Source organism: Mastacembelus armatus, chromosome 19 (genome assembly GCF_900324485.2).
Source record: "Mastacembelus armatus chromosome 19, fMasArm1.2, whole genome shotgun sequence".
In the NCBI taxonomy this organism is placed as follows: Eukaryota; Metazoa; Chordata; class Actinopteri; order Synbranchiformes; family Mastacembelidae; genus Mastacembelus; species Mastacembelus armatus.
In genome coordinates, this window is record NC_046651.1 from 11,870,237 (window position 1) to 11,898,216 (window position 27,980).

At 40.0% G+C, this 27,980-nt stretch overlaps 1 protein-coding gene and 1 long non-coding RNA gene across 2 annotated transcripts in view; one reads left to right on the forward strand and one right to left on the reverse strand.

Moving 5' to 3' along the window:
* nrg3b (neuregulin 3b) overlaps window positions 1-27,726 on the reverse strand; it is a 160,738-nt gene extending 133,012 nt beyond the window's left edge. Inside the window, exon 1 of the mRNA XM_026315497.1 lies at window positions 26,895-27,726. Coding sequence (XP_026171282.1) covers window positions 26,895-27,726 — 832 coding nt within the window. The remainder of the gene's footprint in view (window positions 1-26,894) is intronic.
* On the forward strand, window positions 854-4,025 carry LOC113135458 (uncharacterized). Its single transcript, XR_003296176.1, has 4 exons — window positions 854-910; window positions 1,560-1,614; window positions 1,851-1,985; window positions 3,750-4,025. It is a non-coding gene; the product is annotated as an uncharacterized LOC113135458 (long non-coding RNA).
* Window positions 27,727-27,980: the final 254 nt, after the last annotated feature.

The window sequence follows — 27,980 nt, forward strand, 5'->3', positions numbered from 1 at the left end:
GCACAATGGTTCTGCTGAAAGCAAGTTCCTAATGGAAACAGAATGAATGCAGCTGAAGGATAACACTGTTGTTAACTAGTTAATTAGTTAATTAGTGCTGTGTGTATATATAGCAACAATAGTGACAGCAAATGCAAATAACATTTAAGGTGCTATACAGCAAAACAGGCATTATCAGCTGATTAGATCTGCAGAGGCTGAAGTTCAGTGGTGTATGAGAGTGTACTCTATAAAGTCTGATCAATTCACTGTATGTGCACATAGGAATTGCACAGACACACTACCCAAAACAAGTAAATAAATAAAAACACTGAGAGGCAAAGAAAATAGAGTGGTGAAGTGTGACCTTTAAGGTTCTGCCTTAGTGCACTTTGTTAACTTTTCCTGAGGCAAAGAGCATAAAACTGCACACTTACTCACAGTCCTATGAAGGTATCTAATGAGCTAAAATAACACCTGCGTGGGCGCACCATGGGTGTGTTGGGCCTTTAAATAGATGACATAGGTAAATGTGTGTGTAGGCATAAGATGGCATTTAGAGAGTATGCTGAGCATATGGCGTCAATGACTGCGTTACTTCCTGAACCTACGCTATGAACTCCATTTATACAACCTCATTTGTTCACTCCTCTTTCGTTCGCCACTCTGTGACCTATGAATCAATCACGACCCACCATTAGAGAGGAGGTTCCAATGAGTTGAATGCAACTCAGAGGAGATGACGACCGAAGAGAGCGAGAGAGAGAGAGAGAGAGAGAGCGAGAGAGAGAGAGAGAGAGAGAGAGAGAGGGAGGGCTTCCAGAGGATCCTGGACGGTAGACACACAATAACCAGCATAGAAGAATCTGTTTATTGAATGGTCACCGCAGCTCAACTGATAAGACTGTCGAAGGAGACTGGACTGTAAAAGGTTGGTGAAAGACCATGACAGTACAAAGCTACCATACCAGTCGGGGTAAGACAAACAGTATCAACCGTGGGTGTTCCATTATTCCCAGGTCTCTATTATGAAGTCAAAAGTGTTATATGTGTGCTAATCTAAATCACAAGTGAATCAGAAAAACACTTTTCTGCCTTATTCACCTTTTCTTAATTAGCCAGCCTTCATTAGTGCAGTAATATCAAAGCTTATAAAAGATACCTGATGCACCTGCAAACCAAAGCTACAGTATTCATTTAGAGCTTTTATAGCTGCTCTGAATGCTGCCTCAAGTCGCTTTTTTTTTTTTTTATTTCAGCAATGAAAAGATTTTCACCTTCCGTTTGTGTTATTTTTTATTTATTCACAGTCTGTGACACCTGCAATCAATCTATTATTAGTGTCGAAGCAAAGAGCATAATCGAGCACTGTCAGGCTTGTAAACTTTTCCTTTGACATCATCTCTCGATCCCTTATTTGTTTTTCTGTAAACTGTATATCATTCCTGTGTTTATAGAAGCTTCTCAGTATACACAGGATCAGTAAAAGTAAAAAATGAAAAACTGTGGACACAAATAACAGGTTTATACATTTTGTATGAGAAGTAAATGACTTTCTAATCTTATAATTTAACCTGCAGTATTACTGTAACTCATGGCCAATGATGTGACTGAAAATCGACTGCCCTGGCGATGGTCAGTGACATTTTTAATGTGCTCAAAGTTTAATCACACTGCATGCCTGTTTGAAAATGAACTGATGAATGGCCAGAAGATGTAATCCCTTTTTACACAAGATGAAATAAACTAGCTTGAATGATTTCATTCCTCTTACGGCAGTTTATTGTGCATGCATGGATCTATGGCACAATTTTGATGTAAAATAGGATTAATACTTCCACACTCTGGTTTTCTATCTGCCACGTTTGCAGGAGGAAATGACTTAAAGAATAAGAGTGTGGCAATAACGTGACCGAGAAACACATCAGTCAATGGAACGGCAGTGAAGCAAAAGCAGGCTCTGAGTCAACAAAACAGGCGACAGGTGATACAGCAGTGCGCCATGAGTAAGTGATCTCTGTTAAATTTATGCTAGAGAGAGCAAGGATGTCCCGGTTGGTCAATAAAACTCATCCACCTCCCTTACCCTTAGCTTTTCTCCCACAGTTCATAAGCAGGAAAAGCTGTGGTCCATGGAACTGAAAAAAAAAATGGTGGAAGGATTAATTTTTATTATTCAAGGAACGGGAAAGGGATTTTTGGGCTCATATTACATTCATGACACAACATGTTAATGTTTCTTGAGACTTTGTAAAGAAGATGAATTCTAACAACATAAATGCAAAAATACAGCTGTGTATTTGGGTCACACAGTCAAGTGGAAAAATACAAGGTGTTGACAGCCTCGCAGGAGTAAAGGCCATGGGAGATTAAGACCTTGCCTGAAGAAACAGTATGCCCGATTCAGTCTCTCTCTGAGCAGACTATTATGGATCACTTTCTAAAGGTCAAGGCTTTACGACTGTAAAGACAAACATTCAGCACCAAATCACAGCTTTATGCAAAGTTATTGTGCTTTTAGATCCCTGCCTCCTTGACAAATCTGATGTATTTATTTCTTGTTATTTTCTTGCTGCAGTGGACATGGAAACAAGAGAATACTGTGTAATATAATAGCTGCCAAAGGGGAACACTGCATTATGAGAGCCCTCATCTCAATAGAATACTCAGACACGGCTGTTGTAAATATGGCTAATTAATGAAGGTGACATGAGACCTCTATGGCTTTGAGCAACGTAATGGCTGAACTGGCAGGGGCAGAGGGAGAACAGCCCGGTCCTTTATTCCACATTAGTCAGGATTATGACAACGGCAATAGATCTGGAAACCATGCAGCTACACTCCACTGATGTGGACGAAGCGGTTCTACATATTAGTCTTGTGGAGCCATGCTGGTTTGTATTCTAGGCTAATCAACTGGGATTAGAGTATACCTGGGATGCCAGGTGAATGTAACTGACTGGGACTGGGAGGGAACATTTAGGATACGATTTCTGAAAAGAATCAAACATCCACACCTACAATACAACCATCAATGTTGTAAATTATCCTGCAGAAAAACACAATTTACATCAGCTATAGGTTCATCTCTTATCTTTTCAATACAATCCTAAGATGCAGTTAAAGTATATATCTATCAGACTATAAAATTGCCCCATTACTATATAATGCATCTTTAACTGCAGGTGCAGTATTAAACTGTAGTATGGAGCAGTTCCATCAACACCAACATCCCAGACAGGCTGCAGTCTTGCACTAAAAACAAAACCACTCTTTCAAAGCGGTGAAAGATTAATCCTTCACATTTCTGCCCAAAGCTTTGAAGTCAATAAGACAATCCACCATCAAGAGATGTGATTTTAAAAGAACCCCTCTGAAGATTAAATGTACAGGTTTTATTTTCTCAGAGCACACAGTACTGCATCTTTTTGACAAATGTCTTGTAGGATCACTGTGCAGACCATGATTCCCTTTCAATATATAAAGTTACAGCTTCACAATGACTAACTAGAATACTGCACTGTGTTGTAAACTATTTTTACTTTCCCTCTTGTTTTCGTTAGGGAGAATTGTAATGAAAGTGCTCATTTAAAACATGACATGGTCTTTATCTAGTGCTCTGCCCACATGTGTGCTAGTGCTAAAAAAAGACAAATGTGTAGTAACAGCAGGACAGTTAGTCAAATAGCCATATTTAAATGACTAGCTATAATCAAGACATCAAGAAAAGTACAACTGCATGACAGAAATGCATTGATCTCTGTGTTAAGATATTGACACCGAACACAAAAGCCTCGGAGACTGTCACCACCCCAGAATCTGTCCATGACGACAGCATGGATTCACACTAGAGTGACAGCAGCAAAACCAGCATGGAAAAGCTCAAAGACAATGTGTGCAGGAGTGGGAGGACAAATGATCATGTGCTCTTGAATTAGGATGCACTACTTCAGAATGGAAATTAGGTATATTTGATATGATTTGTAGGGTCACTCCCTGTGTACAGGCCAAGCAGAAAGCACATCGCATGGACACAGTAATCAAAAAGAAGGCAAAAATAAAAAGAATCTAAAAAGATGAAAATTAATGTTAGACAATGGTATAACTGATTTAAGATGGCACGGCTGAGTTTCTTCAAGTGATATATAATGTCAGCAAATATTACAGCTTCTATTTTGGTGGAAAATTCCTAGAAATGAGGTGTGAAGGGAGAATTTCTCAAGTTTTTATTGTGTTCATGTGGTGCCACTTTTTGATGTTGCATATCTGCATGCTGGTTATACTGACTACACACAGAAGCTGTGGAAATATTTCAATGCCATTTTTACTAGTTATTTGTAACTGGTAAATCTAATATTCATGGAGGCTTAATAGACCAGATGCTGGATGCTCTATGGATTCACCCAAACATTCTTATTTTTAAAACCTTTAAGGTACAATCAGAAAGAATCACCCACTGTAACATGAAAATACACATGTAATTTGACCGAATTATATATGTTATATCTAAAAGGGCAAATATTAACATCTTGCTTTTTTATTTTAAATATGCAAAAAACAATGTTGGTAAATAAAACGATAATCAGCATCACCATTTTATACTATATAGACAGATAAGCACTTTTTTGTGTTATTGTGTTCATAAACGCAACCTAATGTCTGCACAAACTGCCCAGGATTTTCAACGTAGCAACTGTGTCCCCAGATGTGGAGATTTTAAAAACCCTTTTAGTTACATATTTACAAAAGAGCCTGGGGAACAATCTAGCAGCCATGCCTCAGCTGTATTCAGTGAGTGGGAGAGATCTGCACATCCAGTCAACAATTATAAAAATGACATGCAATGATTTATATGTTCTTTATGTGTTTACTTTTATTCATTATATCATATAACATTTGCAATTTTTCAGTTCAGTGGTGAGTTTCTACTATTTTTGTATTATAGTTGAACTATCCTGCTAGATGTTGTTGCAGTTAAGCCAACTCAGTCTGTGCATCATATCCTAAGGAGAAATATTAATAACACTCAACCATAGTGCAACAGTGCTGTTAGTAATGTACAGGAGACAGCATCACTGTCAGAGTGAAAACCTGATGCCAGGGCACTATAGGCCTTTTGCTCCTCAACTAAAGACCTCTTTTTCATCATGTATCCCTGAGCATTTTGGTGCATTAAGAACTTTTTCTTCTAATTTAATATACATTGAACTGCCATTCTTTTAAACCCTTAGAACTAAGAACAAAAACAGGAAAGTCATTAGGAGAATCCGCCAACTCCTCAAATGGACTGATGCAATGTCTTAGCTATAGGCTGCCTTATAGCTAATGTTATGTGTTGTCAGGCAGGGTTGTGATGTGTCCTGGTTTAGTATATTCTACTGGCTAAAATGCTGTTCAGAATGATGAGTCTGGCTGCATATTTTATCACCCGCATCCCTCTGGAATAATAATCCCATCTGAATAGGGCAGCTCAGTGCATATGAATACAAAAGTATACCAGACATTTAAGACCCTGAGGAATAGATAGATAGATATATACATTTAAAAACTATTCACAATATTAACCATGCAAAACAGAATAGCTTTTTCACATAAGACCTGAGGTTTTAATTCAGTCAGCCACAGAGAAATGAGAAACATTAGGAAGTGGGTCACTGTTAGCAGCAGAGCAGATCAATAGCAGCCACAGAATAAGTACAAGGCAAATACTGCAGTACTGCCAACAACACATGAAGCATGCATGTGCTAAATTGCTTCAAATCCAGATTTAAGTGAATCCTCTTTCAGTTCTTAATTGTTCATGATGAAGCCTGAATGGGCAAATAACCCCTGTAAGCACCTGCTGCAATTGCTGGACTATTACCATTACCACAGCACAACCCTAATGGCCACCGATTTACATTACTATGAAACTGGCCTGAAATGCACCAATGAATACAGTTAATGTGGTCACAACTTCCTCAAAGTCTTAGTCCACTGTCATTGTGGCTAGCCAGTGAGTGATTTAGTGGATAGAGATAATTATACTCCTGGTCATCATGCCCACTGCAGCCCTGAACCTAGTGTGTGTGTTGTGCAGCCTATAGCACTGTGACAGCCTGTGGTGTCTTCGGTAGGTCATCACTCATTGTCTTCCCATCTTGTTAGAGACTCATCACTGTGTTCCCCAGACGGCTGGCTGAGGCATATCAGGTGGCATCCCCTCACTGAGGAGCAATTTAACAGTTAACTCACTCCACACAGGCCCAATTACAGGTGAATCTAATCCTGAATTAGACAATATGCAACTAGTCTTTGTTTACAAGGCTCAGGCAAAAAGCGATGCCTGATTTGGAAAGATTCAATTTAAAAGGTCCCAGACAGAGCTGCCCTGACTCATCACTCTGATCAACATCATTCGTTTTGCATTTACTTTGAGAAATTGGAATATTATTGACTTGTTGGAAAGCAGCAGAAACAGAAAAATAGGTAAAATGCATTTTTCTACTTCACTGCCCTCAGGCTTGGCAATAAGGACACATGTAACTGATGCATTAATACAGCTTGATTTGACTTGTGAAATCTAGTTGGTCCGCTGCACTGATCTATTTCGGCAATTTCGCATTTTCTGCACCAAATGTCAGTGACAAAAGACGCTTATAGGTATTAACCGGTTTCCTCACATTTGGATACATAAAGACTGTCACTGAATGACTGCATCATTTCACTCTGTGCACAATAATGACAAAACAGTTTCAAACAAGGGAAGATTTCCAGTAACAATAGCATAAAAAAAACACCCGTTATAAAGAGAAAAAAAAAATAGAAAATCAATCAGATAATCATTTCAGTACTGTTAACAACTGTTATCACAGGAAATAAAAATTAGTATTTAATCAAATCCCAAACATCCCCACTTCCAGTGCTCCAGCAATAAATTATAGCCTGTATTTTGTTTCCCAACAGGACATGATTGTTACTGCTTCCTCATTTTTTATGTTTCTGTTGTTACCCGTCTGTGTATTCCCACAACGCCTCACTTGTCCTATCTGTCTATCTTGTCTATTGAATGAAAGGCGACAAAGATCAATATATTACAAACCACTCCAGTGCACAGGCATCCGAAAAACACATGCACGTGTGTTGACTCAGTGTACAAGGTCACGCCAAGCAGATGCGAACAGACAGAACTGCTCACTGTAGCATATGGTTTATCAATAAAAACAAAATCACATGTCATACAATAGAGTTGCTCAGGAATTCAATCTATTAGAACAATATATATTTGTATATGAACATCAACAAAATAAGCCAAAAATCCACACAGCTGCACAGCACAAAGGTGATTTCATTTCAATTCAATATCGAGCTAAAGCATTCTGTGCACACGTTCTACCTCATACAAAGAGTCTAGCCTTTTCTAATATTTGCAGGAGATTGTACATTTTGGGAGGAGTCCATCTTGGCAGCTCTAACGTCTCTCAATCTTGGACTAGGAGCCGGCCCACTGTGTCTCTCCACATGCAATGCATTTGTATCAATTTAAATCACAATCCTGGCAGCTTGTTGGGTGTGAAAACAGCTTCTCCCCCACCTCCATCATACTTCTCTCTACACTCCCCTTGTGAGTCCACATACACATCCGCACACACACTGTTTTGATGCAGCAGTAGTGTCATCTGGTCTTTTCAGCAACTTCACTCAAGGATCTTTAGTTGAGGCCAGGAAAGGCCGCAAGGGATGGAATGGGTGCTGTCACGCACATCTAAAATCTTTGATCCCATCCATATGTGTTTAAAGATTCATACACAGCCATTAGCTTGTGGTAAGTTGGCTTTTAAAAGGAACCACAGAGGAGGAACCATTAAAGTTAGTAGATCAGGGAATTCTCTGTCTTGTGTTTTGAGCATGTCCTAGTTTATTTTCCAAAAACAATCAAATTGGGTCCTGACACTTCAGATGTCTGAAAATCCTCCCTAGGAAGATGTATGCTGCACTATTATCCTTCAACATAAGACGATGTTGATCTATGCTAGTAAACATCAGTGTAATCCATAAAGAATTTAATAGCTTTTCAGATGACCAGCAGCTACTACTCGTAAATCAGTTCCAACATTAAAAACTTCACCTTTTCCGGTTTGGCTGTGCTGATCTTTGATCCTCTGTCAATTTAAAATCGCTCAGACCTGATTGACAGCCTGTGCTTAACCTGTGCTTGCTTGACTGAGGAGCATAAGTATAGGTTCAGTTCATTACACCTTCCTGATTAGCTCTTTCATGATGTAGCCTATCATTCCTTCTAAAAGATCTGAAAAATATTTGCTTTCATCCCTCGACTTCACTGTCACACTATGTAACGTGTTCATCGTAAACTGATATTTGGTTCATCTATGTTAATCTGTTGATCTTGAAAATCAAAAAGTAGTCAGCTGAGTAGTAGTCAGTGAGTATTTGTACCTAACTTTATTTTTTATGAATGACTGAAAATTGTATGTCATCCATGAAACTCTGTGACATAACATTCACAAAAGTTATACTTTGACAAAAGTATATAAAAATGAAGAAATGAGGGGGAATGCTAAAAAAGACTTTTTAGCATTGACTGTTTCTGGACATCTAATGACAAATAACATTCAGAGTTGTCTTTTATTTGGTGATGAAATTTATAATGCATGCAGCAGACAGAACATTAGCATTTATGCTATGTGGCTATTATCTTTTCATTGTCAGGATGATCATCGCTCAGCTGTACAGCAACTTAAAGCCTCTCAATCCAGTCCATATATACTTTTGATCTTCTTATTCAACATGACGTGAGAGTAGCACTGAAACAAGCTTAAATTCCTACATCACCAAAATTCCATCCATCCATCCTTTTTCTATACCCGCTTATTCCTTAACCAGGGTCACAGGGATCTGCTGGAGCTTATCTCAGCTCTCTTTTGGGTGGAAGGCAGGGGTGCACCCACCATAGACACACAAAGACAAACAACCTCACACACTCACACTCACTGCTATGGGCAATTTAGAGTCACCAATCAACCTGACATACATGCTTTTGGACTGTGGGAGGAAACCAGAGTACCTGGAGAAAACCCACACAAGCACAGGGAGAACATGCAAACTCCACACAGAAAGGCTGGGTTGCGAACCCAGGACCTTCTTGCTGTGAGGCAACAGTGCTAACTACTCAACCACCATGCTGCCATCACCAAAATTACAAACAACTAATTAGTATGTAATACTGTTAGGGTTAAAGCCCACAGTACCACCGTGGTGAATAATAGTGACAGCAGGGATAGTAAATGGGGATAGAAAAATAAATTAAAAAAAGAGGCAGAGGGGAAGAAATACAAGAGATTTTAGCACAGGCAAGCGTGATTCAGTAGGGAAAAGGTGGCAGTGAACCAGCATTTATCATGGCTGTCAATTAATGGTTGCTAAGCTTTTTAAAATTGAATTCACTCTCAATTAAGTCAGGTTAATAGAGAAACTAAAACTTCAACATATATAGAAAAAGAATTTCAATTCAATTTGTTGGATTTGAAAGTGATTTCAGCAGAACCTCTGGTATTTTTTCAGTTTGCTGTTCTGAACTATAGCACAGAGGTACATATAATTTATCCCTGGTGAGAGTTATTTCATACACAGGAACTCAAGCTCCGACATACATGACATTTTAGTCCTGTTGAAAAATGCTCACAGTGCTTGAAGGTCACAATCCATAATGAAATCAGTGGAATAGTGACAATTATACACACAGACGGTTCATGCACACCTACATACACAAACACAAAGCACACACACACACTTATATTTGAGTGTGTGTGTGTCCCTCGACTCCCTTCACTTCAGTGCAATGATGATTGGGTCTCTCCACTGGACTGACTCCACTCCTGCTCTGCCATTCCACTCAGCACAGTGAGAAATCACCTAGTCAGCCTAGGACTATTACAGAGTAATTGGCCTTTTAAAGAGGGCATCCACCATGTGAAACTGTGTAACTGAGACTGATACTCTGGTTGCTCCATTCCCCATTTTGTCCTCCATCCCTCTGTTCTTAACATTTCTCCCCCTTCCTGGCTTCACCTCTTGCTCCCCCCCCCCACCCCTTCCCAGCCAGCTGCTCTCAGTGTGTCGCTGCCTCTCAACATCGTGTTCCTGCTGCACCCTGTCTACTGCTGACTCGTGCTGACCTCTAAAAGCTCAGTGTTGTACAGTAGTTGCCTGTGTAACCACTTTCAGCACTGGACAGCTCCTTGACTGGAAAACTTTATTTTCAAGAAGACAGCGAGATAAGGATGTGGAACTTGGATGTCAGAGGGAGAAGCTGTGGCAGTAGGATTAAAGAGGAGATGTCGACGCCAAAACACTACACCAGACAGAGCAGCTTCATGACTATAGACTGCAAATGTGTAGAAGTTCAAAAGGAAAGGGAAAGGTGGCCAGAGGATAAAAGGGCTACAGAGGGTTATAGTGGCAACAAAAACATCTGGTAAAAGGCGAGATTGAAAAATATTCTCTTCCAAAGTGAACTGGATGAAGTACAGTACCATCCTCAAACTCAACCCAATGTCAGATCAAACATTCTCAATTCTCTCGTAGTTTTATAATGGTACGTTAGACATGCATTTTCAAATTTGATCATTTTCATTAGCAAATCATTTTTTAGTCATGTAATAGTATTTGATTATTTGCAATGCATACAATGCTCAACAAATGTGAAATTGTTAGTTATGGCCTATAACTAACAATTATTTTGAGTGTTAATTAATGTTGCTTAAAGCCAGTGAAAGGGACTGTTTCTTCAATTACACATCTAGGAATCTGTTTTAAGGGATGTAACAGAAAAAAGTGCTGTCATCAACAATTATTGTCCAAGTTAACATTTTGACAAAACTGAAGGTTATGTTGGGCTTTGTATGGGTAACTGTCTAGATGGATGCATACCATAAAGTTGAATCTACAAAAATAAACCACTGTTTATGCCGCTACTGTAGAAATCAGTGCCAATAAACATTAAAGTTCTACTACTTGCACATTACAAGTACCATATAGCTGAGAATCTAAACAGCATCTAGTATCAGCTTACAAATCTTAGCCTGCTTTACAAACACAGTAAATCTTAAAAAATCCAGTGGAATCACCAGAAATTAAGACTGCACTCCGCTCTCATGTTCCAGTCACCGCTAGAAGGATCTTCATTACTTTTTCATTATGTTCATTACCGCAGTTGTTGTGGCCAACATTTAATTATAGAAAATAGAGTTCAGCTTTGACACAGGTGTGTGTGTGTGTGTGTGTCTTCATAGGTCTTTCCGCATCTTTGCTGGAGCAATCAGGGAGGGGGCAGTGAATAAAGTGATATGGAGGAGGGGGAGAAAAGAAGTGGTGGAGGTTGTGTTTCAAACACATCAGCACATTAGCACACTGGCTTGGAGAGAGACAGGAAGCCTCTGGGGACATGAAAAGCAGAGGTGTGCATGTATATGTGTGTTGGTGTAAGGAAGAAAAGAGAGACAAATGGAGAGACGGAGAGAGAGAGACAAAGACCAAAAGAGAATGAAACCTATGTTTTGTATGCATGCATGAGAGTGTGTAGAAATAGCGTGAGTCCTCCTTTGAGTCTCGGTGTGCGTGTGCGTGTGTGTGTGTGTGTGTGTTTGTGCGAGTGACATATGCAGCCTGGAAGCGAGAGAGAAGACGGAGAGGAAGGGAATATCATTCTCCAACAAACAGCCGCAAGCCCCAAGAGTGGAGGTAGATGAAGAATGACATCTTAAATAGTATGCATCAACTGAAAACCATGAAAAGAAAAAATACCCAAACACACATAATGAACCTGCCGACACAGGCCCCTGATTGAAAAAACACTGGAGTAGGGCCTGTGAGATCTCCCTTTGGAAACCCAGGGCCTGACCCAAGATACACTGCCAGGAATATATTTCCCAGCAGGACCAGGGGCAAACACTCCATGTACTCACTGGAGAATAACATGTCAGGGCTGTGCTGCTTACCATGTTGTCACATTGACCCCGATCTGCACAGCTAGTAAGATGATAGATATAATGGATAGGTGTTAAATGAGATACTGTGGGGTTAAATGATTAGAGAGGGCGTGGGTGATTGCACATACCAATATGTCACTGAGCCTGTTACTGCGTTCTTTGCAAAAGCTATACATCAAAGCTCCATCAATTCAAGCCTAGGCTCTACAGCAATGTTGACCTAGTGGAACTGCAGGTCGAGAATGTGATATGCAGTAAAACTAAATACTTCCATGTGTCATTCAAGTATATGGGATAGTACAGTGTCTCCTTATGCTCATATTTGGGAATTTGCATTGATTTAGATCCATTGTAAGAGGTAGGGTGTTGTTTGTTAGGAAGTAAGGCATCCACCTTTTGTGCTGGAGACTTTTGTTTGGTGTAGTTGATGCCTACACTGACTCTTCTGATAGAGAAGGCCCTCTTTTGTGATGGATGTGCTTTGGTTCCAAAAATGATGAAGCCTGAGGACCTTACAGGGTCCTTATTTACAGTTCTCTTCATACATTGATGCATCAAATCTTTCTTCTCACATCTGTTTTGACAAAACTATAATGGAGAACTACAGCACTAAAAAAAAAAAAAAAAAAACAGTCAGAGTATTTATGAACATTACTGTCACTGAATAAGGTTTTTCCTATCACTCTCTAAAAGCTTGGTGCAAAGCCCATGAGTCCCAAAGGAGGTTCCTTATTGCAGTCCCTGTAAATCTGCTGGTTTAATAACCGTTCTAATGTTTCCAGTTCAGATATGACAGATGTAATTCTTGACTGAAAAATTAACTGCGACACTCCTAATAAAATAGCTCAAGCACCTAGATTTGGCTTTTGATTACTTTAATTTCTTTTCGCTCATTGGCCATTAGAAATCCTGATATCGATTAATTTGCAGTTGGCTCAAATTGACAAATAAGACTGGTCTGCCCATGTGCTGGTTGGGCTCTAATCACAATGGATTTTCCGCAAGCTTAAAGACAGTGGCTGTTTGTGTGATGAAGCAGAGCTGGGTGTGGTGTGTCTCAAAAGAGGCTTTCAGGACAGAGATGCGACTGGACAAAATTACAGCATATCTCATTCAAGGTGACATACAGATATAACACGCTAGCAAAAGACAGACAGTGAAGGGTTGGTTGTAAGGTCAAGAGCTTTCAGTGCAACTTTAGCAACACAAAGACAGATGTACAGACAGATGGGGCACCACACACACAAAATCACTTACTCTACTATTCATTTAGATTGGCTTCTTGCTGATCTACCACTTCCAGTCAAAATGAGTTGACAAGGGAGCTTTGGACGGATGCTTCTTGCCAGGGAGGACGACATAAGAAGAGAGCAGGAGAAAGCAAGCAGAATTTTAGCCCACTTCTATCAGCCACTGAGAGAGAGAGGCGAGAGGAGAAAGAGCAAGAGAGCAGTAATACGTTTTCATCTGAAATATTAAAGCCTTTGCATTAATCTGTCTTCCTTCTCCCTGGGGTGCTGGTGAAGACTCTCACTGTCCTAGAGTTCCCTGGAAAAGGACAGAGGCCTGTTACCTCACTTATTCCTTCTCTTAAGGCCAGCACTGGCTCTCTACCTCTCCTTTATAATGGCCATTTAAGTGTTTGTGTGGGAGTGAGCTGTGTGCTGAAGTTTTCTGAAATGGCTGCTATGGACTGCGTGCACTAAGGAATAAGAAATCAGTTTAAGTTTCAAAATATATTCACCTAGATTTCAATCTAACCGGTAGTAAACTATTGGTTATTTAAATAGTCGATGCAAGAAATTTAACAGGCAAAAACATAAATGACTAAAATTAAGGTCGTCTACCACGAAAACAATTGCTGAAAAATGTGTGGATCTGATCATTTAGTCTCCAGCCATATTATTTTGGGTTCTCCGCTATGAAGGGCTGCTGCTTATGCTGCATTGCTGTTGGCAGGGTGTTTGAAAACATCATCTTGCAGTGTTTTTCAGCATTTCATGAATGATTAAGCAAAAAATAAATGAACCTGCAGAGTTATCAATACTGGGGAGAAAAAAAAAAAACACGCTGTTTGTTGCAGCCCTATAATGACCGCGTTATATATTTCCACTTAGATCTTAATTTCCGGAAAATGTTTTTGACAATTTACAGATAAAAAAAAAAAAAAAATCATTTTTTTTTTAAAAACAATACAATTTTAGCACAAGTTGAGTAGCTCACTATTTATGTATAATTTCCTGACTGATGCTGTACCTCATGGCTACAATGTTAATTTAGCCATCAATGAACACCAATGACCAACTCAGCTGGTCAATCTGTTTTTTCTTGTTTAACATCATTCATTACAGATTTCATAAAGAAGCACCTCCTAATGAGTTCTATGTCAGCTGTTTGGAGTCAGCAAAGCCTTCCAGCTTTTAACACCTTCTCTAAATGGTATGCTGGCACCTTATGAGGGTAATGGCACCCATCTAGCCTTTATCTGGAACACCAGATCCAGAGCTGGACCCATCTGGACCTGCTATCTCCTCTTTCTGTCTCCGCACATACAAACACGGGTGGGCACACATGATATCTCACACACACACACACAAGCTGTTGGGGATTACCAAAGAAAAAGTGCTGGTCTATTATGACTTATGCCCAGTGCCCTGGTTGTGACCTAACCTAAAAGCACAGCGTTGCTTATTTATTACATACAATAATGCTGCATAATCTGCTTTAGATACACACTAGTGAGTAGATATGTAAAGAAAATGTAATGTATTGTCGTCAAAGTCTTTTATGCTTAAGTGAAGTCACAGAATTTACTTGCAAGTTAACTCCAAAATGCATATCATAATTGTGTAGAGATTTGTTGCTGTTGTTGCCCAAAATCCGACAAAATAAACCTCTCCCTAACTCTTAACCAAGAAGGAACCAATGAATTATGCCTTGTGCATTATTTTCTTATCTGATCAAGCCTTGTTGTGGCCACTCAGAGAAATGTGGGTTCTTTTAATCATGATGGTCTCCATTTCTGAGAAACAGAAAATCTGTGTGCCCCTGCCGACATCTATCTTCACTTTCCTCCCTACATTGATCTTACACAGTGACCCCCCCAACCTTCCTACTACCTGATCTCAGTTTAATCTTCATTATTCTCTGTAATGCCACCGACTATATCAAACTCGTTCTGTCTGTGTCAGTGTCATCTTTACTAACCTTCCCAGCCCCCACTAGTCCCAGACCTCTTATTTGAGACAGAGACACACACACACACACACACACACACACACACACACACACATATACACACACACACACTCTTCACAAATTCAGAGGGAATGCAGTCCTTTTGTAAAACAGGCAGTTTAGGAGTAACAACATGCAAAATAGTCACTTGGGTACCCAGCTGAGGCTTTAAAGCTTAAGTTACTATAAGGGGGAGAGGATGAAACCGTCGGACTGAGGCAACCCCACCAATTGCTTTCCTTCAACTGCAATAAAATATTCCATCATATCCCTGAAGCAGCCCTGACTCCAGCTGGGATCAAAGAGTATGCTTGATGACTGAGAGAAGAGCGCATATTAGTGCCTACAACAGTAGTGTCTCACTAGCACCGAGCCCTTCATTCCATTCCATTAATAGCCATCATGGAAAAATACATGATAGGGTCTGGTGTTTCCATTTCAAGTATAGATACATAACCGGAGAAGACACGTTGGACTATAAAAGCTTATGCTAAGAAAATGTCACTCACATACCAGGGTTCTTTCATTAAATTCTGATGAAGAGAATTTATGTTGCTAAGTTTTGTTATTTGATAAAGATTAAGCTCCAATCATTTAAAATTGACATGCAGTGCCAAATTGAAATATCACTTTGTATTGGGTACTGCATTAAATATACTAAAAGACTAGGCTAAAAGGCTAAAAGACCCAATATACATTTTATCATTTTTCCACATACTCACTATTCAAAAGATCAAAACAGATTCTACATTTTGCTCTAGTTGTATTCCTTTTCAGGCTGTATGTAACAGGTGTTTTATAGGGAGGAGTGCTGTTGTTGTGGATGTCCTATCAATGATTCAATACGGCACATCAGATGGAAGGGAGAGACAGAGAAAGTTGTCTCTGCCTGGATGCTCGGGGGTTGTGTGTGTGTGTGTGTGGGGGGGGATGGGTGTCTTTCAATATATAATTCACTGACTTGTCTGACAGGTTGGGTGTGAATGTGATAGATGCTCTTTCAGTCTAGTGCCAATTCAGTGTTCTTAAAATCTTGGATCTTTTAGGCCACGTTGAGCCCGAACTGCACTGCAAAATGTCCTTTTTATGAACTTTTGATCCTTACACAGTGCTGCTGAAGAACTGCAGTGCTTCACACACACACACACACACACACACACACACACACACACACACACGCACACATGCACGCACAAGCGCACACACTGATCATTAACAACTGGTTTTTCCATTCAATGTAGAAGCACAGCGGGTTGTTTACAATAACTCTCTATTTGCAACTGCTCAATCAACTTGTCATAAGTAATAAAAGCATCTGCCAAACTAATGCTAAAACAACATTTAATAATGGCAAACATAAAGGCTGATAAATGTGTTTACTCCCCATTGATTGCCATTGATGATGAACTGTACTGTAACAGCTGTGCCTCCACTGACTACACACTGTTCCAGTGCAACCTTTCTCATTCCAACAACCAACAGAAAAAGTTAATGCAGTGAAATGACATAGTTGCCATCTCTGTTCACCATCTTGTTGGATTCACAGTCCAAAGTGTGTGTGTGTGTGTGTGTGTGTGTTTGTGTTAATCAGTAAGCATGGTCAACAAATCCATAGAGCAGAGCTACATAAGGAACAGATTAGAGGAATATGAAAAATACACTGGAGTAAATGCTGGGAAGGGGCTTTTGTCTTGTTATGTTTGGGAATGAGTTAACATTATCCCTGTGGATAAGGTTTTACCATGCATGGATTACCGCATGAGACAAGCTGTGCATGCCCCCAGGAAATTAACATGAGAGGACCTTAGTCAGTCCATGTCTCCCTGTCCAACTCCAGCACTATTCATCAATGCCATGATCAGAACACCTGGGGCTTCCAACACATTGCTTAAAAATAATAACATCAGTTGTAGGTTCACATGGCTCCATTAGGTTATTTTTCAGTTTAAATCTAATAATCTGAAAAACAAATACTTTAAAACCCCAATTAACATGTTTCTTAATCTTTTAAGCTAAGTTACATACATGTCCCTATAGAGATGTTTGGTGAATAACAGAACTGTACAAAGAGCGAGCTTCAGAAAAACAGTGTAATTTAAAGCGAATGGGGGGAAAAAGACAAAAAAATGGTCAGGCTGGTGAGTGGCACGACCTAGCATCAGATATAATAACATACTACTAAACAGACTAAACTAAACTAAAACTTGACATCTTTGAAGCTGTCTCACTGACACTGCCTGTGTGATATCGCTGTATTCCACAGTTAGGGAGCAGAGTTTTTTTAAAAAGCTGCTAATCCGCAGTGAAGGTCCTGACTGGCAGTGGGCAAACTTAAAACAACTCAGAGTCTGCCATGAACCTCTGCCATTTAGAGCTTTGCGTACAATCAAAAGTACCTTCAAGTTAGGTTACAATGATAAATGGAGCCATTGTACTTGAAAACATAAAATAGCTTATCACCCCACTTTAACTGCTATTGGTATTATAGTAAGTCTTAGACAAGGTTTCAACCACAGTTAGAAACCCTCTTAAATACAAATAAAACAATTTGCTAGTATCGTCCTTATGAAAGGAATGTTAAAAATAAAGCATTACTTTAGACCTCACTGTCTGTTTTCTTAGCAGCTTAACAATAGCAGCTTTTAAAGTGTGTGGAACAGTGCCATTCTTAAGGGACATGTTTTTAATTTTCAGGACATTATCTGAGACACTGTTGATGTCAGGCTTAAAAATCTAGTGGGAAGGCTTTGTGTGGAGGATTTACTTTCAATTTCAACCTAAAAGAGCTGTGAGGTAGAATTCAGAGATGACTACCTATTGAGCATGAGAACAGAAGGTTTCTAGTTCTTTTCACCACTTTAACCAGGAATTGTAATTTTTTTGTTAGAATTATTGGCTAATTCTAGTTATTCATTTCATGCTATATACATTACCACTATTTAATGCTTTGCAAAATAGCAGAATAATTTGATAATCACTTTCTAATCATATATGACAACTACAGTAAGGTGTAAAAGATGTGAATGAAAATGATTATGCAATGCACTGAACTGGGAATAAACTGATGAGTATGCACAGAACACCTAGGCAGTGTTAAAAGTTCAGCATGATATGAAGAACTGAAGAATGAGGACTTTATGCACAATTAATAATCATAATGAAATAGTGTCAGTTGCTTGGGATAATATCCCTGGGAATTCTTTGCAAGAAGTGGGGACAGCAGCTAATAAGAAATGATAAATGATACACTTATCTCTTCCGGTACACTCGTAAGATAAGAGCCCTCATTGGCTGGTATTCATAAAGTTGATGTGAAGTGAATGAAAGAACCCCGCAAAGGACTGAGAGCAAACAGAGAGGCAAGAGACTGCCTTAAAATAGAGGACACAAGGATGAGAATAAAAAAGGAGAATCTAAGTATAGAGGCATGAATGATAGCGGGAGGAAGGCAAGAGAGAGTAAAAGGTGACCTCCATCTCCACCTCCACACACCACAATAAGCCTCTCCATCTCAACCAGGGCACCATGGCACATTTTCCGTCACTGGGGGTGGCAACAGGCCACACATTGCAGTGAATCAATCCGACTGCTGCAACCTCCGCAATCCACACTTTCCTGCAGGCTCGTCATGTACCCAGATGCTATGTGCGAAGCAGGGCAAGTGAGAAATCATGCTCCACATGCTGCGCATACCTCAGTTTGAAATCGTGACTTAAATATCTCTCCACATTGCAATAATCAATGTTTAAATACAGAAAAGTTTGGAGGAATAGATGGAACACTGCCTAAATTACACTTCACAGCTGGAGGCTTATTTTCAAGCCAACAAGATAACTGTCTGAAATTAAAAATGTGTCAGTGTGTAAGATTAGTTTTTGTATTTTTGTAAGAAATTCAATTTAATATGAATAAAACTCCAAAATATATCATACATGTCTTAATATCTTATACACTGTGCTGCCCTTTTATAACCCCTCATACAGATTTTAAAATCTTGCTTTAAAGGATTTGTAGACCATAAATGTGTTTTTATAATGGTTAATGAAGGCTTTATGCAGCCACTACAGCCGTAATCCCTTCAAAATGGGACCCATCTAGCTGAGTAAGGAAAAACTCAAGCTCCTTCAACACGCATGGCACTGTAGCTGTGTTGCCATGTGCAGTCTCCTCTTGCACAACAAATTGACTGCTATTGTATTCATCTTATTCCACCAAAACCTGTCTCAGAACCACACCCCCTCCCCCTCCAGCCCCTATCCTCATCCTCTCCGTGTTATTCATTTGCAAATTGATAACGGAACCAGAGTTCCTGCAGGGTCCGTAATTCAATATTGGGATCCAACAGTCTCAGATCAGATATGATGGACTGTAATCCTCTCTGCACTGCCACAGGCACTACTATATCTCAGTGCCCCTTGAGCTATCAGCAAGTTACTGCATTCTCTTCAGATGAATGAATCAATGAGTGAGTGAGCAAGTGAGTCTTTAATTAATTAATTAAAGACCGGGGTTTTGTGGATTAGAAACAGGCCATTACCGAGTACCCATTCCTACGAAGTAAAAAAAAAAAAAAAAAAAAAAAAAAAAGTACAGACTGTGTGGGTAAGTAGGCATGACTGCATGTCATTAAAATGAGTGACTTCAGTGAGTACTCCCCCAGCACACACACATCACTACCACCACTAAACTTTGTCTTTAAAATTGTCTCCAGTTTTTTTTTTTTTTTTGTTCCAATTTCCAAAGATATAAAGTGGGAGAGTCCTGTTCAGAGACAATAATGATCACACTGTTTACTTTCAATTAGGACCACTTCTTTCCTTAGGCTAACAACACCTTTATTTCTCTGTGGAAACATTAGTAACCATTAACTCTGTGGGGGAGGCTTTTTGGCACATTTATGAAAAAGGATGAGCAAAACAAAGCCAAATGTGAATCCAGAAGTTTTACTGATTTTGTGTCTAGGGAGTTTTAATAATGTGAAAGGTTAGTGATGGCTATTGGTGCCCCTGCCTCCGAAAGGCACCCTGTGGAGGCCAAATACAAGCAAACCCTATACTATGTTTCTGCCATTAGACCACTATGCCTGGGACATCTCAAGCACTTTATAAAAGGGAAGTTTCATCAATTATTCACACTTCCGACAACAAACATTCCATATGTTTCTCTTTCTAATGTATTAATATTTCAGCCAGTACCACCCTGCCCTACCCCTTGTTCTGTCTGCCACCTCCCAGTGGAAATTTTGTCTACATAAATCCTACAGTGACATTAAGAAGCCCTAAAATGGACTCAGCCAGTGCTTACAGTAAGCAAACATTTCCTCTGCCAATATATGGGTCCCCTGTCTGCTGCCTGAGAGTCAAATGTTCCTTAAAAGCATGAGAGAAACTTCACAGAATATTTATTGCAGCAACAACACAATGTTAGTGTTACTGGTAGGCCTGTATATTCAAACATGGAAAGAAATACATACGAATTTTCCAGGATTAATTCCCATGTGAAGTATTTGGTTCTGGGCCTTTAAGCACCAAACAAGCGTTGTTTGCTTTAGGTTATAAAAGGTTAAAGTTAGGGTTAGGGCCATGGCTGTGGTCAGGGTCTTCCAATTCAACTGGGGAAGGAGGCAGAGTAAGTACACAGCCTTAGATTAAGTTGCTAAAGAAGCTCAGCTGTAGGATCAAATATCCTCTGCGTGAGGAAGGATAACAGGCATCAACCATCTGAGGCTCCAATCTCAGATGTTACATGGTAGGCTCTGTACTGGACCACTAGGCCAACATAACACATTTAGATAGCTGCTTCACTGTGCTGTGCCCCAGCCATTAGCGCACTGCTTACTTGTTTCTGTCGGGCATCATGCATCAATGTGATGTATTAGGCTACAATTTTTATTCTCGATTCTTGACAATTATTTTCTTAATTAAGCTATTAATCATCTTATTAAAAATTCCCAGTGCAGGTCCAAAGCTCAAGATAGCAGTCAAATAACTTTTTTATAATCTAAACCTAAAGATATTTATACATGCCTATGTGAAATAAAATAGTCCCATAAGATGTATTTGCAATGTATAACATATAATAAACTGATTTACATCATATTCTGATTTCTTCTGTATAGTGTATACTGACATGCTTGTGACAAGAAGGGAAATATTTAAAATATTTAAATATGGATAATGCCTTGAGGACAATCTGCAAAAAAATGAAAGATAATAATAGAACAGGTAGATTGATGCTTTGAGGTATGCAAAATGTCTGGCCAAGGCCCATTCACTCAACTGTGATGTCAATATGCTGCTGCCTTGCAGCTGGATTCTTACTTCTGGACCATGCTCTCATGATTTTTGACAGTCTTTGCCCCAGTACATTTTTCTCTTTTGTATCAAACAGACCCCACTTCTCTCTGTCTGTCTCTCTCTGTCTCGCAGCTCTCCTTACCCAAGGCTCTCTCCCCCATCTTCCTTATTGATTCTGTAAGGTTCAGTGGGTAGAGCACGGCACTGGCAACGGTAAGGGCATGGGATCAATTCCCACAAAATTTCAAGCATTTTCTGGGCCTGTCACTCAGGAATAATATATCTTCAGGCTTACCACACTGAATACACTGATATATTCTGCTTTGTAATTGGTGCCCATCAGTGTCAAGTGTCTCTGCTAGCCTGATGTCCAAGGCCTGCAGTACAGAATGTTGCAGTTTAATAATCTGCATGTGCAAAAGATATGCACTTGCCTTTTATGGTCTGATGAATCACAGACAGATCATGCATGTTTTTCAATTGTATATGTACATTTGTGGCACAATAGAAACCCTAATGGAAGTCAGTTGGCACACTGGTAGAATATTTGCATGTACTGTAGCATGTAGTATGCAATACAAAACCAGTTTATGGATACTGATACTACTCATTTGAAATAATTAGGATTTTTTTTTTAAAAAGCATGCACTGTGACCAACACCACCGTCTCCCAAACTGGGAAAAAAAGAAATATGCACTACACTTCTGTGGCTTACAATGACAAAGTGCATGTCACATGCTGAGACCACAAACAAAAACAGTCTGGGCTTAATCATTCTGAGCCTAAAACGAGCATAAGAGCTCAACTTCTAACTAGGAATGTATCTGTACATCAGTGCAGCTGCTCACACGCTCACACACACATGCACACACACATGCACATGCACACACACACAGCAGAAGCAGCCCTTCTTGGGCCAACCTCATCGAACAAGCAGAGCGTGTCTCAGGAGGGACAGAGAGGCCTCAGAGGCAGCCTGGCAAATCTGAACCTGACCTCCCTGGAGAGAGAGAAAGAGAGAGGCAAACTGGATTTATATCTTTGTTTTTAATCCCCTTACACGCTCCACTGGCCATACAGTAGTACTTGGTTCTGGCTTCATGTATAGTCAAGCAAAAAAATAAATAAAAATACAGGGACTTGTGTGTCAGGAAAAAAACATCAGTTTCTGTTTTTTCTTTGACATTGGGGAATAGGGTCATATATGTCCCTCTGCTATATTTTTGTACCTTTAAAAAAAAAAAAAAAAAAAAAATCAGCTGTGGCCCAATGTCTGGTTGGCTTTTTCATCATAACTATATGATGCTAACCTGTTTTATGTTGTTATCACTCCATTATTCAGTTTGACACTGGTATCTTTAAAAGTATCTGATTCACTGGGTGAATATTTTGACCTGACCAATCACTGACCAATCCATTTGCTTTTTCCAGAAACACAAAATTTGCACTGGCTAAGAAGAGATAACTTCCCATTTACCATCCTGATCAATGTCATTTATAGTAAATTATTTACTATAGATAAATGCAATAAAGTCAAGAATTCTGTTCACTGTATGCAGTTCCAACATGTAGGACTAAGTCCAAAAACTGAATCCTCCCAATTTACTTCCTAAAGTGTCAGTGGAATCACCTGATAAATTGAACCCACAGGGAACAGCAACAACAATTTTTCATCCTTTTTAATGCCTTTAGTGCACAGATTTTATGATTTAATAGCTTTGTTTCAGTGAGATGACTTACAGCAGACTTGACAACCGTGTCAGTTACCTTGGATTCAGTTACATGACGCTCCCAAAAAGAGCCCCACCTATAAAGGTACTTACTGATTCTGCAGTTAGGTAAATGGTCACTGATTCCATTAAAGAGTAACACAAGACCTTTGAATTGCTCAACAAAAATTTTATTGTGACAGGCGATTCGCAAGTCTGGAATCAGGCTACTGAGATGTGCGTGGAATAACAACCACACTTCACTAAGGACGATTTCTTACAACCGAGTGGATTGGGCGCACAGCCAGCACAGCTTCCCATGGTTTCCCAACAGGCATTCATTGTGTGCTGCTCTATTCATCTGTTATTTCCCTACTTCTGGGCTAATGGGGCTTGTATGTAGAAAGTGGAGCCAGATACATACTAGTCTCAAATAGAGAAAACCAGATGATAGATTTCATGAGTATGGGCACAAATATACATGCTTGTCTTTGTGTTCACAACTTTGCCAGTTTTTCTGTGACTGCCCATATGCTCATGAAATGTGAGCTGAGGAACACATAAATGAAGATAAAAAGCACAAAGGCAAAGCAAGAAATGGCATGGAGAGCAGATACAAAAACCATGGGGAATGAGGGCGAGAGAAGAGAAAAGCAGACATGAGAAATAGGTAAAATACAGTGTTTCATTACTCCCAATGGCCAGAGCTTGTATTTTTACCAGGACACAGAGATTCATTTTGATCTTAAAAAAGAGTAGGAGCTCTCTCTCTCATATATATATATATATATATATATATATATATATACACACACACTATATATATTGTGTCATATATTCAGTGCAGATTAAACAAAACCTGAGATCACACAGTATAACTACATTGGCACAGAATCATCATAACATATTAAATGCGAAGCTTAGAAGAGGCTGCAGTCCCAAAATTTAAAAAGTATTTTAACCTGTAGCAAAAGTGTCAGTAATATACAGGGTAACCCACAGTGTAGCCTTGACAAAATAAGCTATAACACTGGTAGAGGTCTACAGTAAACACAGACTATTAATTTCTAGACACAATCTAATAATTTATGATTAACTGAAGTGACAATATATGATAGTTTAATCTCTGTTTTATAAACAAGTAGATTTGCCTCTCTGATTTTGCACAAGAGCTGTCGTCCATACGTTTAATAAAAATAAGTTGAATAATCTGGTTCATAAATCAGTGATTTGTTACCATGTTGAGAGTGAGCTTTCTTCATATTTCACTTTTTGAGTTAAAATATGTGATTTGTAAAGAAATGTCTTGACTAAACGAGGCTTTCTAATAGTTGATGGACAATAATTAACTTATTACCCCTGACATTGACATTTATTGATGCACAGTACAATTAGCCTACAGTCATCAATGAAAATGTAGCAACATGCTGCAGGGATAAGCCCCTTTGTAATTAAATAAATTACAACATAGAGAAACTTCAATAAAATGTCATGCAAGTAAAATGTCAATTTAAAGAGCCACAGAATTTACTAAACATCACCAGAGTTAAGTGAAACGAAGTCCACGCTGAAAACTTGAGCATGGCAAAGATGTATTTTGGTGCCTGAGAGATATTTATTAAATGCAGGGGTAAAGATTCCACAAAATGTCAGCCCACTTTGTATGTTGTTAACATGTGGAGACTTATCGAAAACAAATTATCAGCCTCCTTTGAAAGTCACTAGTGTATCTGAAAGCTTTTATTAAGCACAGGCAACTTTACTAAGTATACTTTAGCTTTTGAAAGCAGTGCCCTTTTTATAGTATACAGTACAAACAGATGCTTCCTGACGTTCACACAAAGGGGCTGCCCAGTATGGCATCTTTCAGCTGTTTGGCAGCCCTTTGTCAAGTGACATAATTGACTCTGGAGCACTGGATTATGCTGCAGAGGACTATGGGTATTTCTATATTTTTGTCACCAAAGAAATCCATTGTGACTAGATGTATTCAAGCTGACCACAGCCAATGCTCCTTCTCAGCTGGGAAAAGTCTAACTCATTGTGCACACAGCCATGCAACTGCCAACAGAGTAAATATGGTTTAATATCCTGTGTTCAACCACCTATGCTGAAAATATTTTGCCCTGAGGTAAGAAAAAGATAATTATGTCACTTGATCACTGTTTGCCCGTGGAATCAATGCATCTGATGCACCCAGCTGATAAACAAGAGGACAGTAGTGCAGTCTACCAGAACTGCTGTCCAAACATATGATCCTGCTCAGAAAACTGAAAAATACAAGGTTTCTGTTTGTATATCAACATAAACATGTTACTGGTAAAATAAATTAAAATATAAATAAACAGGTAAATCCATTTACTCCATAAATTTGCTATAGCATGTTGATCACTGTACTTGTTTGTCACTGGAACCATTGCTACTATAGCTAGGTAGGATCAATATGGCATTTAAGTGAGTACTAAAGTGGGTATTAAAACAAAGCTGCCAAATACAGTAAACATTATTTTGCAACAGAATGTTATAAAAATAGCACCTTATGTATGAGGAGGGAAAAGCTAAATTCTACATAGTCACAGGCATAGCAATGATGATCACACTCACATCCTGCCCCACCCACGTCTGGAAAAAAATATATATCTTGTGATGTTAGAAACAAGTCCCTTGTGGAATGAATAATCAGGAAGCCTTCCTTCTTTACACAATGCTAAATATGCAAAATTCACAGCTCCCTTGCTTTGTACCCTGTATCTCCCTCAAGCCTTTCCCTCACTTAGCCCACTCCATCTGCCATCTCTCTCTACTCGCAGCTCCCACTCTTCATTCTCCTGCCTTGTTATGCTTCCCACATTCTCTTCTTTCCTTTGCCATCCTCTTCAGCTTTATGCTGTTTTCAAAGTATTCTTCCTATTTTCCTCCATTTCCTACCTGGTGTACTTCCACTTGTCCTTTGCAAACTTATGCTTATTGCTATATCCATCCATTTTCCCCTCTGTGCCCTGTCTGTCTCTCTGCAGTCTGAAAGCAGTACCTGTGACACTGCTCCCAGGATTCTCTCATCTAAATGGGATGTGTGGCCTTGCTGTATCTGATTCCTCCCTACACAGGAGGTGTGAGCTAACCTTTCTCTCACTTCAACACCTAACCAGCCCCTGTTATTTGTTTTCATAAAACAAATACACTGTCCGTGGTCACAGCACACATCACAGAGCTTTAACATCCCAACTATGGCAGATACATCTAAATAAAATTGTACTTCGTGGAGCCGTGCCTTAAATGGTACTTAAACCAGTGTGTGAAAAAAACTCCTCCGGAGGTAAGATTCATATCGGATTAAGGCACAAGTAAAAGATAAAGACGAGAGGGGTGAAAATACTGAGAATATCCCCTGATATCAGTCTGTGCTAATGAATACGATTAATGTCAAGCTGCTGGAGTATCGACTTTCCATGTGGATATAAAAGGAAATGATTTATATTCTCAGAGCATGAGTCATATCAAAGCATATCAGACAAAAGAGGGATACAGTTATATGTGATAACTGGTAGCTATAGTGACATACCATTATTACTGCTGTAAAGGTCCACAAAATAGCTCTTGTGAAACACTCATCTCAAGTTCCACAGATAACATCATACAAGCAGCCTCACTCACGCAGCTCCATAAACCTCAAAGGAGAACTTACGCGTTCGGACTCGGTTATGTGGCCGTGTGGCGGGGCCCTTTCCTGGGCGCCCGTGATTCCAGCGTGACGTAGGCTTGACTGGGGCTGCCGGCTGGGAGGTGGTCGGCTGCACCTTGGCAGTGGTCTTCACAGTGGTGGATGCTGTGGTGGTGATAGTAGCAGAGGTCTGTCCTGGCTTTGAGTTGGTGGATCCGTTACGTCCATTACCAGTGCCGCTTCCTTTTCTAACAGTGCTGCGAGGGGTGACCTCCTTACCGCTGGGTGGCGGGGTGAGCCGGGTGGTGCGAGTGGTGGAGGTGGTAACCACAGTCCCACTAACGCGGGTGCCAACGCGATTGTGAAGGTGTGGGGCACGGTTGCCATCTCCATTGGCAGTGCTGCCATTGGCTGAGTGGTTTGCTGGTGGCCCCGATCGAGTTCTTGGCGCTGGGGCGGTACCATCCGCAGCTAGCGGCGTGGTAGTGGACACCATTGCTGTGGTAGAGGCACCCGAAGGAGTGGTGGCGGTGGAAATATCAGGCCCCTTGGGCATGGCACTGGGTTTGGAGAGAAATATTGGGTCCTGTCCAATGCTACCTTTAGGATCCACCAAATCAGTGGGAACATAGTCTTGGACAGATCCCACCACAATCCATTTTAGCAGCATGAGACTGAGTCCCAGTCCCACAAAGCCCATTACCAAGGGCACGGCACACAGCCAGGTCTGCTGGCGTGGCCACACAGCACAGGGGCCGCAGCGGAGAGGGCCCTGGGCTCTGGGTGATGCTTGTTCAGCCCCAGGCTCCTCCAGCGTCATGGCCGCTAGAGTGCTTGCACCAGAGCGCTCACTCATCCTGCTGGAGTTTTCTGTCTCTTAGGGTGTTTGGGAGGTCAAACAGGTGGCCAAGTGATGAAAGGGCAAGTACTGGGAAGGGGATGTGGTGCTGAAGAAATGCTGGACATCTCAAGTAAGTAGCCACACAATGCCTGGCCTATACATCTACATGCACAGACATAAAACATGAAGGTATAAACAAGCACCAGAAGACACAATCACACTCACTCACAACTGATTAAAAGCTGGCACGGCAAGGAATATAACCTACG